This window comes from Piliocolobus tephrosceles, chromosome 13, assembly GCF_002776525.5.
Source record: "Piliocolobus tephrosceles isolate RC106 chromosome 13, ASM277652v3, whole genome shotgun sequence".
Taxonomy (NCBI): Eukaryota; Metazoa; Chordata; class Mammalia; order Primates; family Cercopithecidae; genus Piliocolobus; species Piliocolobus tephrosceles.
Genome location: NC_045446.1, coordinates 32,684,841 through 32,701,417, shown reverse-complemented (window position 1 = coordinate 32,701,417; position 16,577 = coordinate 32,684,841). Strand labels below are relative to the sequence as shown.

At 33.6% G+C, this 16,577-nt stretch overlaps 1 protein-coding gene across 5 annotated transcripts in view; it reads left to right on the top strand.

Moving 5' to 3' along the window:
- Positions 1-16,577, top strand: part of ELP4 (elongator acetyltransferase complex subunit 4) — a 267,804-nt gene that overhangs the window by 189,737 nt on the left and 61,490 nt on the right. The window contains exon 10 of one of the 5 annotated variants that reach the window (XM_023230330.3): positions 16,445-16,525. The exons of the other annotated variants lie outside the window; for them this stretch is intronic. Coding sequence (XP_023086098.1) covers positions 16,445-16,522 — 78 coding nt within the window. The 3' untranslated portion in view covers positions 16,523-16,525. The remainder of the gene's footprint in view (positions 1-16,444; positions 16,526-16,577) is intronic. 5 annotated transcript variants of the gene reach the window in all.

Sequence of the window (16,577 nt, the reverse complement as noted above, 5' to 3'; positions counted from 1 at the left end):
GAGGAGGTGATCGCTGTATGAAGATCTTACGAGACAGAAGCTAAAAGAGATTAAGATCAAAATACGTACTACCATGGAGCACATGAATATAGTGAATAAAAATTCGTTCATCAAAGCCTGCTACAGTATAAAACATTGCTTGAAATTTGAAAGACATGATTTTAGAACAAATAAACATAAACGCTCATGATTACACACCATACACACTCAAGCACACACAACAATATACATGTAGAAATAGATGTATCTGTATGTGAGTTTATTTACTATATATGTGTGTATTTCTTAGCCTTCTCTTCTGAAGAGCCTAGAAGCAATGACAACCCTAGGGAATACTCCAAGTACCCAAATTTTGGTTTCTGAGTCTCTTCCTTCACTAAAAAAAAAAAACCGGAAGGGAAGAGGAGGGAAGCCTCTTGGCAAAATAGCTAATTCTAGGATTGAGGCACAGAAAATATAAAATGAGACTAGAATTTGTGCCAGAAAGTAAGCAGATACTCAAAGAACAATAGGAACATGAAAAAAAGACGGCCCGGGATTTAATTCAAAGAGTTCCCACTAGCCAGTCTGGGAAATTAATAATGGAAAACATTAAATAAAATGGAAATTCATGAGCCCATACTGAGATAGATGGATGCATAGATAGGTAAGAAAAGAAATCTCTTCCCTGCCATAGAATACCAACTATTAAACATTGAAGGAATGATAAAAATAGAAATAGAAAATTACCATTTGACAGTCATAGTTCGTCACCCATAGTTCAATTCAGATGGAAGTTTTCAATGGAGACTGAGGCCTGGCTTGTGGGTTTGATGAGGTTTAGTGAGGAAAAGGATATTGACATAATCTCAGAATATCTCCCTTACACACTACTAGTTAGTTACTAAGGGATGACATGACAGTGGAGAAATTTTCTGAACAATATGACCAGACGATCAAGGTTGACATCACAAGTGGGTCAAATTTATGTATGGTACATCACCTTGATATGTAGCCTTGAAAAGAGCAGAGTATCATGTTAGTGGTTTCCCTGCCCAAAAAGCATGATCATGAGGAAATAGCGGAAAGATCTAAGTTTATGGTTAGCCTACAGAATGAAAGTTCCATATTTTTGGAAAAATGTCAAGAACATGAAAGACCTGGAGAGAATGAGAATATGGGAAGAGAATGAATGTCCTGACATTACTGGGGCAGTTGACAAAGTTTGAATGATATCTGTAGATTGATAGTAGTGTTGTATAAATGTTGATTTTCTGACTCAAAGACTTATGTGGTGATTCTGTAAAAGAATGTCCTTGTCTTACGAAATACTGGAGTATTCAGGGTTGATAGGAATCATGTCTGCTGCTTGTTCTTGGATACTGCAGAAAAGGCTAATCATGTGTACATGTACATGCTTACGGGAGTGTATCTATTTTTTTAAAAAAGAGAAAAATGGAGCAAATGAAAAATGTTAAAAATTGGGAAATCTGGGTGATAGGAATATGGGAATTCTTTGTTTTTTTCTGGCATACTTTTCTGTGTTTGAAAATACTTCAAAATAAGTTGTTCTAAAATGATCACTAGAAAGGTAATAAATACCTCATAAACATTAATATTTCTGTAATAATATGAGTAGTTACAGTAAGTCAGGTTAATAAAAACTATAAATAGCTTTATGTTCATGTAGACAAATAAGTTCAGATTTTCAGAGGTTTTTGGATTTTTGGAATTGAGAATAAAGGCTGTGGGTCTGTATAAGGTATCCAGGCCCAAATAAGTACGTTTTCCGAGTCTCACACAGGAAGTAACAGAACCAAGGTCTCTTGATTCCCTCCCCAGTAGTCCTTGGAAGACAGCTGGAAAGATTGCTTACTCAAGATAGGGACATTTGTATTCAAATTCTGACTTTTGGGAGTTCATTCAGGAAAGTGTCAGATTTACAAAAATGTCCCTTAGAGCTACATCATTAGATTCACCAAGAGGTCATGTTCTGTGTTGTAGTTTTCAAATGCAAACCAATGAGAATGTAAGAATGTTCTCATTGGTATGCAATGAGAATATAGAAAGAAATAATAGAAAACCTTTTTCTTTCTCCTTGCTTATGTCATATATAATAGTATAAATGTGAGAATGAGTAGATTTCTTCCCCTCCTCCGTGGTTTTCATTCCAGCCTAATTCTCTTATCCTGTAGGATTTCCTTCCTCTTTACAGGGTTATAGAATACTCTTGGATTTCAAGCACTACCTTTTTAAAATCAGATTTACCAATCACTTGATTAGCCATAGTGGCTAATGTGTTTTTAATGTTTCAAATAGCCAGTGACTTGAACCTCTGTGTAAGAAAATAGCCTTCTCTGCGTTCTGTATTTGCTCAGACCGTTTCGCATATATTTAAGGACTTTGTGCTCAAGCATTTTCTTTTCCTTTTTAAAATTTCCTTGTCTTACCAGGAAAATAAAATTTTTTGGATATTATCAGTTATATAGCCAATATAAAGTCCATTTTGAGGACTTAATATTATAAAGAATAAGCTGTCACATTGCTTAAATGGGGTTTTGATAAGCTCCTTGTATCTTCTTCTTATTCTTTAATTCCTTTTAAAAGATTTTCTGGAAGTAACTAAGAAGTATTATAATTTTATACCTACATATTTAAAATAAGATTTTTTTGTTAGTAGAATCATGCTATTGCCTTAATTAACTTCTAATCTCACTCGATTTATCTTGGGGCACAGATATTGTATCCTATTTAAATTTATGTCAAAAGCTATTGCCTAAGCATAATTTTATAGTAGTTCTGTCTCCTGGGTTCTAAAACTGCTTTTTTCTGCTCTTATGACCAAGCCAGTTATGATTTTTCCTGTATTTTCAGTTTATTAACTTAAGCCCTATATGTATTTCAAGATTTTGTAGACTAATATATAATATTATTATATATTTATTATATTATTATATATTAATACTATTATATGTTAATATATAATTAATTTTATATATATTATAGAATATATAATAAATATATACACACATGTATATGTTTCAATCTATTTTTCCAACTTGAACCTTGATAAATTTTATTTTACCTAATATAATAAGAGAGAGATTTTCAATACTGATCAGTAAAGACAACATTTTTTAAAATGGGTAAACAAACATTTTATATTGTAAATGCCTGATATTATACCTTTATTTCTCAGCATACATAACTTTAATGTTTATATATTATTCCCAAAAGTTGAACATCAACTGTTAGCCACAGTAGGAAGCAAATATATTGATGAATTATGTTTCTGACTGTCCTTTTAAATCTACTTAGTAAATAAAATTATAGTTGCATTTCCAAAGGTGAACTTTTTAGTCTCCTATAATTGTATATGTTTACACATGTTGAGATGGAAAGACTTTAAACGCTGACATTTTGAGATTTTAATTAAACAAATAATTAGACTTGAGCCAGGCATGGTGCCACACACCTGTCCCAGCTACTCAGGAGACTGAGGCAGGAGGATCACTTGAGCCCAGGGGTTCAAGGCTGCAGTAAACTGTAATCGGGCCATTGCACTCCAGTCTGGGCAACAGAGCGAGATCCTGTCTCTAAAAATAATAATAATAACAACAACAATAATTAGGCTTGAATTAAAACATGTCAGGGAGAGGAGAATGGGATTTATTGTTTAATGAACACAGAGTTTCAATTTGGCATGAAAAAGTTCTGGAAATGGATAATGGTAAAAGTTGCATAACAGCATACAACTTTTAAATGTACAGTTCAGTACTTAATGCCACTGAACTGTACATTTAAGAATGGTTAAGAGATAAATTTTATGCTATGTATATTTTACCACTGTGTGTATATTTAAAATCTGTTTCATAGTTTTTCATCTGTAGGTGATTCTCCCTTATCCTAGATATTAGCTAGCATTTAGTCTTTAACCTTAACATATACTATTATTCACTTAATATATGTTATATACTTTTACTGTGTTAGGTATACATTCTGGCTATAAAAAATTTCTGAAAGTTTTTAAATTGCTTCAGGTATTTTTTCGCTATGTGACCTTGTATAGGATACTTAACTCATCTAAACTTTCATTTTCTTTTGTGTAAAATGAGGATATCAATGCCTATATCAAAAGGTTGTTAGATGGAACAGTTAATATAATAATATTTACTTCAAATTTTATTGGGAAAATGAATATTATTTATGTAAAGCACTTAGAACAGTTAAATTCATTAAAATCACTCAGAAAATTATCGCTGCTAGCACCTTTTATTAGACATTGCAGATGAGTTAACACACCAAAGCTCCTTTTAATTTTTGGTTGTCTTTTGGGGGCTGCATGTGTGGGTTACATCTTATAGTCATCGCCTGCATTCTCTTTGTTTACTTTGTACTTGACTCGATAAGCATGACACATGCAGAGGATCCAGTGACTATGTATTTGGTCTCCTAGGACCTCTTCAGCCTCCTAGGCCTTGCACCAGTGGCGTAGTGAGCAAGTTTGCTAAGCAAAGGGAACAGTGAAAAGAAGACAGGGTGTGCAACATGCCAGTGTTTCTGTGGCACAACCTTTATTGCCCAGTTATCCCCAGAGATTCTAAAACAGCTATGACACCTTTTCAGATTTAGATAACCTCTTTATTTATATATACTGTGACTCTGCTAGTTTTAAGCAATTATAATTGATCAAAAACCTTAACCAGTGTTTTTCAAAGTCTGAGTAAAGTATGAATATTTTTAACATAATCTATATACTTTGCTTCATTTATGAAAGAATTTGAAGGAGTTACCTAATTGCTATTATTATAACCATTATATTGAAATGCAAAATAACTAGACAAAAAGAAACCTTAAAAGATTGTTGCCTCAATCTCTTCTCTTCAAGGCACAAGTTACCCTTAAACCCTTCTCTCCAGGTACCTTACACCTTAGTTGTGATTATCCAGCTGTCCTAGAGCAAGCCTGTGATTTCTCTGTTGGTGATCTTGTGCCAGTATTTCACATTATTATTTTTTTAAAGAAATCAAAGTGTTTCTTGATTGAAAAATAAGAATTAGTACAATTGTTATATCTTTTAGTTAATATGCCTTCTCCGAAAATAATTCTCAAATTGTTTGAAACTGAAGGCCAAGAATATGGCAGAAAATAGAAATATTTGAAACTGGTAAATATTTCAACTTGCATATATATGTCCAAAAAAGTAAAATTCAAAAATGTTATATGCACTCACATATTCAGCACTCTAACTTAAACTACAGCACACTTCTGAGGTCTGATAGTAACAGTATTGTAAAGCTTTATTATATTTTTATGGCCCATGCCATCTGGGCATTTGTTCTGCTTACAATAGTAATAGAATTTAAAAAAAAAAAATTAGTTTTCAGTGCAATTGTCTTATCACAATGCATCAAGGCAAATTATCTCTTATTATTTCAGGTGCTGTTCTTGTAATTTGGATTTGTATCTGTTTGAAAATAGAAAAACTTCTCAGCAACTAAAAAAAAAAATCACACATGGTTAATTCAAACAGAAGACACAAAACTCCTCTTTGTTTCTTAAAACAAATTCTGATTTAGATCATAGAAAATACTATTCTTGTTTATGACTTATAGATTATATAGGTCGGATGTGGTGGCTCACGCCTGTAATCCCAACACTTTGGGAGGCCGAGGTGGGTGGATCATGAGGTCAGGAGTTGGAGATCAGCCTGGCCAACACAGTGAAACCCCTCCTCTACTAAAAATACAGAAGTTAGCCAGGAATGGTAGTGCGTGCCTATAGTCCCAGCTACTCGAGAGGCTGAGGCAGGAAAATCACTTGAACCTGGGAGGCAAAGGTTGTGGTGAGCTGAGATCGTGCCACCGCACTCCAGCCTGGGCAACAGAGTGGGACTCCATCTCAAAAAAAAAAAAAAAAAAAAACAGATTATATGATATATGACTTAAGGATTATTTTCTGACTTCCTAAGTCACCATATGTGTTAGTCCATTTTCGATTGCTATAACAGAATACCATAAACTGGGTAATTTATAAAGAGCAGAAGTTTATTTGGCTCATGGTTTTGGAGACTGGGAAGTCCAAGAGCATGGCGCCAACATCTGGCAAGGGTCTTCCTGCTGCATCATAATATGGTGGAGAACACCACATGGTGAGAGGGCAAGAGCATGCCAGCTCAGGTCTCTCTTCCTCCTCTTATAAAGCCACCAGTCCCATCATGAGGCCTCACTCTGATGACCTTATCTAATCCTAATTACCTCGCAAAAGCCCCACTGGCAAATACAATTAACATCAGAATGTGGGGACTAAGTTTCCAACACATGAAATTTGGGGGACACATTCAAACTGTAATACCATATAAATGTACTTATGTTTAATTGCTTTATTGCTAGGAACTTTGGATTGAGACAAACACAGATTTTAAAACTACTGCTTTATACACTTAAACATACAGGTTCTGAATCTTTTTATTTTGACATTTTAATTATTTCTTCAAAAGATATTACAGATTAAAATTTCTCTGCAACGATAGTCTAGTTATTATTACCAATGTTAACAAATGATAATAATGGTTATGTCTTAGTTCTAAACTTTCCCTTAAAGGAAAAAATGGACCACCATTATCAGTATGTCTATTAATTTATCTAGAGACAAGAAATCTGTATTAACCTTTGTGATATTTAAACATCATAAATGTTTGATATTCTACATGGTAAATTTTCAGACTGATGTATTTCTATACATACAATACTTAAATTTTTTTTATTTTATTTGTTTTTTTTTTTTTAGAGACAGGGTCTTGCTCTGTCACCCAGGCAAGAGTGCAGTGGCACAAGTATAGCTCACTGAAACCTCAAACTCCTAGACTCAAGTGATTCTTCTGCCTCAGCCTCCTGAGTAACTAGGACTGCAGGCACACACCACCACTCCTGGCTGATTTTTTATTTTTTATTTATTTATGTATGTTTTTTTTTTTTTTTTTGAGACTGAGTCTTGCTCTGTCGCCTAGGCTGGAGTGCAGTGGTGTGATCTTGGCTCACTGCAAGCTCCGCCTCCCGGGTTCATGCCATTCTCCTGCCTCAGCCTCCTGAGTAGCTGGGACTACAGGTGCCTGCTACCATGCCTGGCTAATATTTTTTGTATTTTTAGTAGAGACGGGGTTTCACCGTGTTAGCCAGGAGGGTCTTAATCTCCTGACCTCATGATGCAACTGCCTCAGCCTCCCAAAGTGCTGGGATTATAGACGTGAGCTACCACGCCTGGCCGATTTTTTATTTTTTATACATAAAGGATTTCCCAGGCTGGTCATGAACATAATATTTTTAGTAAAAATGTGTTGTATTTTTATATATTGTCTTTTTTTTACTTTTTAAATTGATACATACTAATTGTACATATTCATTGGGCACACAGTAATATTTTGATGCATTTAATAAATACATAGTGATTAGCTCAGGATAATTACCATACCCATCATCTCAAACATTTATTATTTCCTTGTGCTGGGAATGTTTAATATCTTCCTTCTACTATTAGAAACGATATATTATTTTCAACTCTTGTCATCCTACAGTGGTATAGAATACTAGAACTTAAGGCCATACATGGTGGCTCATGCCTGTAATCCCAACACTTTGAGAGGCCAAGGTGGGAAAGTTGCTTGAAGCCAGCACTTCAAGACCAGCCTAGTCAATATAGTGAGACCCCATCTCTACCAAAAAAAAAGTTTTAATTAAATATTATATGTATATATATATTTTATTTTATTTATTTATATATTTAATTTAATATATTAATATGATCAATATGTGTTTAATTAATTTTACAGATTTATATATTTAATTCATATATTTTAACTTTTGTCTAATAGTTTCAAAAAGAGAACACTATAACTTTAGCTATAAATGTACATCCTTTAACAAATCTCTCCCTCTCCTTCCCTTCCCCCTACCCATCCCAACATCTAGTATCCTCTGTTCTACTTTTTATAATACTTCTATGACATCAACTTTTTTAGCTCCCACATATGAGTGAGAACAGGTGGTGTTTTACATTCTGTTCCTGGCTTATTTCACTTAATATAATGTCCTGCAGTTCCATCCACATTGCTGCAAATGTCAGGATTACATTCTTTTTTTATAGCTGAGTAGTATTCCATTGTGTATATATACACCACATTTTCTTTATTCATCTTTTGTTGGACATCTAGGTTGACTTCATATCTTAGCTGTTGTGAATAGTGCTGCAGTAGACATGGATGTGCAGATATCTCTTCAATATAATGATTTCCTTTCCTTTGGAGAAATTCCCAGTAGTGGGATTGCTGGATCATATGGTAGTTACATTTGCAATTTCTTGAGAACCCTTCATAGTATTCTTCATAGTTGCTGCATAAGTTTATATTCCCACCAACAGTGTAATACATAATATTTAATACCAGATATATATAATTTCATGTAAGTATATATATGAAATAAAACCTTACAGTTCATGTTAGTAGGAATACTGTCTAATATCCTTGATGTTCAACGGAAAATATAAGGTAGTCAAAGACCTCATTTTACCATGTGTAATCTATTGACAATATACTTTTATAATGTATACAAAAAATACTGAATCATCTTTGTATGTTGTAAGTGTGGAAAATTTAATGATACTTATGTTTTATTACTTCCCTTTATTCTATAACAATGTATTATTTTAGAATACCTTCTGTAATTCACTATGTTAATATAATTCCATGGCAAGAATTTGTCAATTCAACTTGAATGGTTGGTATTTTCTTTTTTCTTTAAATTATACAAGTGATATATGACTAATTTTATAATATTTTTCTGTTACTGCTATAAAAAATCACCACAAACTTAGTGGCTTAATATAACATAAATTATTTCCCTATAATTCTAGAGGTCAGGGGTCCACAGTCAGGATCTCAGAGGATTAAGGTCAAGGTATCAGCAAGACTAGTTCCTTCTGGAAGCTTTACAGGAGAATCCATTTTCCAGTGCTGTAAACTACCAGCATACATTGGCTATGGCCTCATCACTCTAACCTCTGCTTCTATCATCACATGGCCTCTCTGACTTTTACCCTTCTTCCTCCTCTTATAAGGACTCTTGTGACTACATTGTGCCCAGGGCAATCATTTCCCCATTTCAGGATCCCTAATCACATATGAAAAGTCCTCGTTGCCATGGAAAGTAGCATTCACGGATTCCAGGAATTAGGACATGTATATCTTCAAGGATAAGCAGGGGCATTATTACAGCCTGCCATGCATTCTTTTATTTTTTAGTTTCAATTTTTAAAAAATATCATTGTTCTCTTCTACCACAGGGCCTTTGCCATTCAGTCTTCTTGGAAATGTAACTTCTTACATTTTCCCCCTACTTAAATAATTCCTTTTCAGCTCCCAGAGTAATGTCTCCTATAGGGAAACCTTCTACTTCTCCTCTTTTATACCCTCAAAGCGTCATGAACTTCATAGTACTTACCGGTTTATTTATATGTTTACCAGTGTGATTCTTTGAATGAGGGCTTCGACTTTAATGTACTTTTTAAACTCTGTAAGGTCAGGTACCATGAGCTTGTCATTGATTTTTCTTACCTTTGTATTCCCATTGCCTATTCAGTAAATATTTATGAAAGGAGTGAACAGTCTGTTCATTTCATGTCAGATTTATTCCTAAATAATTGGTGGGTTTTTCCTAACTACTGTGAATAGGACTCCGTTTTTTGTTTTACTACATTTTTTTGTATTGATGCTTAAATGTTCATTTTACATCTAGTCACCTTATTGAGTCATCTCATTAATGCTAATAGTTTCTCAGTTGAGTCTCATGAATTTTATAGATACATAATCATACTGTCTACAAATAATGATTACTTGCCTCTTCCTTTGTGATATTTTTTGGTGTTGTCCAGGACTTACAGTATAATGTTAAATATGTTGGTGAAATCAGCCATCAGTCTTTGTTGCTGATTTTATTGTAACTTTTGTATTATCTTACCACTTAAAAAAAATACTTGTTTTGGATATTCAGTAGGTCCCATATATCAGGCAAGGGATGTCTCCTATTTCCTAGCTTATGAAGAGTTTTTAGTCAAGTATTTTTTCTGCTTCTTTTATTTCTCTGTCAATTGTTTAACATAGTAAATTCCCACTTCAAGATCTATATTGTTTCCTCCCTGCCATTCTTTTTCTTCTCTTCTGCAGTGCCTATCAGGCAAATGGAGTTTCTGAATTTGGTGTCCACATATTTTAACTTTTGTCCAACATTTTATTTTCTTTGGATTTTTGAATTTATCCTGGGAGTATCTTAGTGATCTTCCAGTTCACTAATTTCTTAGTTGTGTCCATTTCTGTTTGTCTGTTGAACTTTTCTTTTGGCAGTAATATTCTTATTTTCCATGTTTCTCATTGATTCTTTTCCTAACAGCCTATCTTACCCATTTAAGGTTATTAATTATATTGTAAAGTATTTTTCTATTTGCTTTATAGTGTATTTCACTAGTTGTAAGTTCTATTTGTTGAATATATGAGGGTACTTAAATATTTTAATGTTGTATGATTCTTGCTTAGGCTCTTTGCATTTGAGATGAATATGAATTATGAATGCATTTATTTCTTTTTACTGTAGTGTATATTAATCTGTCTCTACGGATTGTAGAAGACAGACAGGGTGTGCTCTCAGATGAATATTGTCAATAGTTATTTTCTGGCAGTGGGTCTCCTTGTCCCTTAAATTCAGTACCTCCTTGGGATCATTGTCCTTGCTCTTGAATTATATTTTTAAAGAATGTCTATCAGTAATGTACATAAGTAAACCTGTAACTCTGTTTTATTCCTACATTCTCCTTGTTTTGTTTTAATTGATGTGTTTTTTAGTTTTTTTTTTTTTTTTTTTTTTTTTTTTTTTTTGAGGTGGGGGGTGGTGGGGACAGAGTCTCACTCTGTCGCCCAGGCTGGAGTGCAGTGGTACATCTCAGCTCACTGCAACCTCCTCCTCCCTGGGTCAAGTGATTCTCCTGCCTCAGCCTCCTGAGTAGCTGGGACTACAAGTATGTGCCACCACACCTGGCTAGTTTTTGTATTTTTAGTAGAGATGGGTTTCACTGTGTTCGCCAGGCTGGTCTCGAACTCCTGACCTCAAGTGATCAGCCCATCTCTGCCTCCGAAAGTGCTGCGATTACAGGCGTGAGGCACTGTACCCAGTCTAGTTTTTCATTTTTTCACCTGAAAAGTGTTTTGACTCATTCCTTTTCCATTCCTTTTGCTCAGTGTTGTCCTCTAGGCAATTTCCCTGTTCTCAAGCCACAACAAAGCCATCAGAGTTCAGTTTCATCTCAGATGGTTTTCATGTAAGCCCCTGAAATGTAACTTTGATATTTAGGTTTATATTTCACAATTTTAGCAGTATGGCATCCAAGGCATAATTTTTAAAGCCAGTTATCAGTTATCTGCAAGTGTATTATATACATTTAAGATTATCTGTATCAAAAATAAGTTTTTATTGACAATAACACCTCATTTCCTGGTGTAAGGACCTTTTTTTCAAGGACCTTTTATTTAAATAATGTACTTCTGGCCAGATCTGGAAATCAAAAAGTTATCAATGAGTTCCAGTAAAAGTGAAAAACAACAAATTTATAAACTGGTGCTTGTTAAGCTCTGATTTCAACTAGTATCTCAGTATGAATGTCCGAAGAGAAGATGCTGGTTTTACCCAGCAGTGAGAAAGCTGAGCAGTAAAGTAAGTCACAGAAGTCAACTAACTTTTAATTTCTTCCTAAGAAAACCATAATAAAAACAATGCTGAAGTATATTCTGAATCAAATATATATGTTTCTTTGAGCTGCTCCTTTGAATTACCTATTGCCTAAAGTTTCCACTGTTAGTGTAACTAATTGAATAATTATGCAAGGAAAGTTGTTATTGACATCCAAGATTTTGTTTGTAGTAAAAATGTTATTTAATTCCCCAATTTTTCTTTTATATATAAGATTAAAATTTAGACTTTCATCAGCCTATCCTTTTGGTGTTTAAAATATCTGAAATCTAACTGTAATTCTATGACAGGAGGTCCATGAATAATTGATTTTAATAAATTTTCTACTCTGTAACAGCTCTCTGATCATCCTGTCATTGAATATTTTTAGTATTTGAATCAAAATCATCTGAGTGAAAGAATGTAAGTTCAAAATGGGCAATTGCTGGTATGAGGTTTACCCAAAACCAAGGGTCCTGAATAGGAAAGCATATGCATACAACCTGGTGTCAGTTAGGAACAAGTTGATGATATATCATATTACAAACTATAGATCTGAAATACTTTTAAATAGGATTTTCAATCCAAGGGTCTCTGTTTCCAAGATGAGTCTTCAGAGGCCAGCTAAGTTTATGCTAAAACTGGAAAGCTGCTCGTAAGGGAGTGTAATACTTACTGAACGACCCAAGTTTCACTCATTCAGTTACTCACTATCAGGTAATTGTTAAGCATGTGGAAAGGATTGTTTATTACTCTGTAATGATGCCAAATCTTATAAAATATGATCCCTCTCTCCAAGAAAGAGTTTATTATGGTAATTAATATGCCATACTTTAGTGTCTGCAGACTTGGATTTTAGTCCCAACTCTGCCATTTACTAATTGTCTGACTTAAAGAAAGTATCTTAGTTTGATTCTATGTCCTTATTGCCTTATCTTGAATAAAATAAGATAATAATAAAAATACTTGTTTTGTTCTAAGGATTAAATGATAAAATACACATGAATTGCCTAATACAATAACTGGCATATTTTAAATACTCAATGTATGTTAGCCAAAAAAATAATTATCATTGTTACTGCAATCTAGCTTGGGAAGTAAGATTTACAACCACAATGTGTCAAATACCAATTTAAGATAATAACGGATTAAATTATTAATTATTACTATGTACTGAGAATGCTGTAGGAAACAAGCCTTCTCTGATCATGCTATATATACGATGTACATGTATATATACATGCACACCCCCTCAGCAAGCTGTTTGTTGCCTTCCTCGCACTTATCACAGTCTTTAATTTTTGTTGCTAGTTTCTTATCTGTCTTCCTCACTATATTATAAGCCCTCTTTGTACCGGGGCCATGTTTCTCTATTCATTCTTTGCATCTCCAGCACCTACTATAGTGCCTGAAAAAGAGTAGGCACTCCATAAATATTTGTTGAATACATGAATTAGACAAGGGGGAAATTACTCTTGGCCAGCATGATCAGAGCAACATTGTGGAGAGGATACACTTTAAATAGATCTTGAAAAATGAACAGGATTTGTATGGACAGAAAGAGGCAATAGTACATTTTGAGTTAAGATTGAAGAAAGAATGATGTGTTAATAGATATGAAATAACAGCTGGGCATGGTGGCTCACTGAGCCTGTAATCCCAACACTTTGTGAATCTAAGGCAGGCAGATCACTTGAGGCGAGGAGTTCAAGACCAGCCTGGGCAACATGGTGAAACCCTATCTCCACTAAAAATACAAAAAATCAGCCAGACATTGTGGCATGTGCCTGTAGTCCCAGCTATTCTGGAGGCTGAGAGAGGAGAATTGCTTGAACCCTGGAGGCAGAGGTTGCAGTGAGTTCAGATCATTCCACTGCACTCCAGCCTAGGTGATAGAGAGAGACTGTCTCAAAAAAAAAAAAAAAAAAAGATATGGAATAACTAAAACACAATAAGTAGACGTGAAGAGTAAGAATCATTAAATTTCAGAGGAAAAGTTCACTGGCGTAAATGGTCTTTGGATACCTCTTCAGCATACAGATGAGAAGAATAAGACATAGAGAGTGACATAATCAGTATTAGAATCCATATCTTTTCATGTAACTATCCAAGCATGTAAGTACTATATCATGTAAGTAGTAGAGCTTACAGTATAATAGGGGAGACTAGAACCCATGACTTTAGGCTGTCAATTCCATGAAGTAAGAAATAGATGGGGAGGTAACTATGAGCACGGAGTCTAATTAGGAAATAATTGTGATAATCCAAATCAAAAATGAGTAGGGAAAAAAGATATAAAGCAAGAGGAATCTTGTATTATAGTTCACTATTCTCTTTTAGATGGGATATGAATATTTATGGTTACAGTAAATATGAGACCAAGTAGAATATTCGTGAAGGTATACATGCACTCTTACACTGTAACTGATAGTCTTTTATATTACGCTTGGATGATACATAAATGTAAAAAACAAAACGTACTTTATTTTTAGAGATTCTTTATGAAAATGCAAACAGGTTCCATAGAACCTAGAGATAATCAAAAACTTATCTGGGACACTTTTGAAAATGAAGGCACTGTGTGTACCATGTGGTAGTGTTAAGTGCCCTTATAACAAATCATACCCAGAAGAGCCATAGACAAATAAACGTTTCAAAAGTGGGCTGACGGCTTCTGACAGCAGTATAAAGCCATCTTTCAGAGCCAGTAATTCAGTCAGACCCATCTGAATCATTTCCTCTATAAATCGTCTTTAGTAGGAATACAAGAAAAAGCACTAGTGAACTAATAATTATCTCCTCTTTGTCATCAGAGTGGCCTAGGTTAAGAAAATACCACCTTAAAACTAATTTAATCTTTTAAAATTTACCTGAAATTATTCTGTTTTATTTTTGGTAAAATATAGCATATTTGAATATTATATATTTTTCTTTTACATGTATAGATTTAGAAAGTTTATGGTGATAAAGATAAATATGTACCTCCGCATTATTTTAGACTAAAATTTTTAAATATTTTGACCAAACTAACCAAATTAGTCATCTATTTAATAAACTATTAATAGTAAGTATAGCCTTAGTCTTTTTATTTTCCTTCTTTTCACTTTAATAAAAAAAGTACCTAATGAATTAAATCATAAACCTGCAGGTTATCAACTGGCCCATACTACAACTCCATATTAATGATGCAGCTGATGAAAATAAGTATCAATAACCTAAAGATGCATAGCGCTAGGGACAAAGGTGGCATTTTACATTTTTATTAACACTTATGATTTTTTTCTGCTTGATTTCTTTTAGGCCAAGCCCAATTTCTTCTAAACCATGGGTCAGTGAGCTCATGCTGATTCTCATATGAATGATGGGCTTGATTTTGCAAAGATATCACCGACTACCAACACCTAGGTCTAGTTATCAATGTTATGAACAACCTAGAATATAACAATACAAATTAGAATGCATTATTTCCTTTAATTTCACTAACTGGCAATACTAGACACCAACAGAATTGTGTATGTTTGTGAAGCATTACATTTTTAAATGTTATTAATGAGGAAGTAACGAAATCGCGTAAAATTCAACAGATAATACTCTGTTTAAGTATAGGTTATCTTTCCTTGTTAAATATCATGGAAATAAAAAAGAATTTGTGTTAACGTAAATGTTCTTACTAAGTTAAAGTTTTGTATTTAGTAAATGATTTCTTGTAACCAGAGTAAGTTTGAGAGCAACCAGGTTTCACCAGTGTAATACATATCTGCAATAGCAGCTTTTCTGCATCCCCCAAAATGAAAACAATATTATATTAATAAATCCTAAGAGGCTTCTATTAGCTTGATAAATAAGTACATTTAAAATACAAGTTGAAAAGGATTTGTTTAAATACTTTAAATGTCTTTATCATACTATTCTAGTGATGTCAAATACAATTTTCATTTTCAAGAGATTTTGGTTAGAATTTAATCTTTGAAAATATTAATAACAGCTTACAGCAGGTAAGCTATAAAATAACACTGGATGCTGTCTATTTAGTTTCTGGTTGAAAAAGCACAGCAGTACTTTAGTTCATTACCTTTGAAAAAAACAGTAACAAGATAATACAGCTGCCTCTGATTAAGATGTAAATTCTTTCTAATTAGAATGTAAATTCTTACATTTAAATGAAGACATCAATTGTCAGGATGCCATATGATATCTTATTCCACCTTGCCTGAATGAAGCGCTCACTGCTCATCTATGGCACTAAAATAGTTTTGCAATCCCTTTGTTCTCTGATTCTTGTAATATTCTCTCTTCATGTTCCCTTTTCACATTGCTTTTGTTTGTTTTCCCCCTTGCATCTGATATTGTTGTGCCTTGGGATTTTGCAGAAATTTGGAATGAAAATTGAGTTCAGTCAGTGCCAGTATTTGCTTGTGCCTCAATTACTTCTGCTGAATTTTCCTCAATGCAAATCAGGCAGGTTGCATAAAGTGGTGCATGTATTTGAAATAATTAATTTTCCGTAAAATGATGGATCAAGTCCAATCAACCTTCATGAAATCTAAATAATAGAATAGAGAATTAGAAATTAATTAACATTTTGTGTTGTTAATACTTTATGGTATAAACTAGCAATGGTAAGTTTTACTGTTGATTCTAACTTTTTCTTTATCAAATGTTGATGAAAACCTTCTGCCTCAATCATTTCTTGCCAGAAATATGCTAACAAGGAATTCTGTATCAATAACATTGAAGCAAGGATTTCAAAGTATAATGATTATACAAACAATTGACAAGTGAGTTAAATTATTTGTGCTTCTCTTTACTGAGCAATGGTAAAAGTTTTAT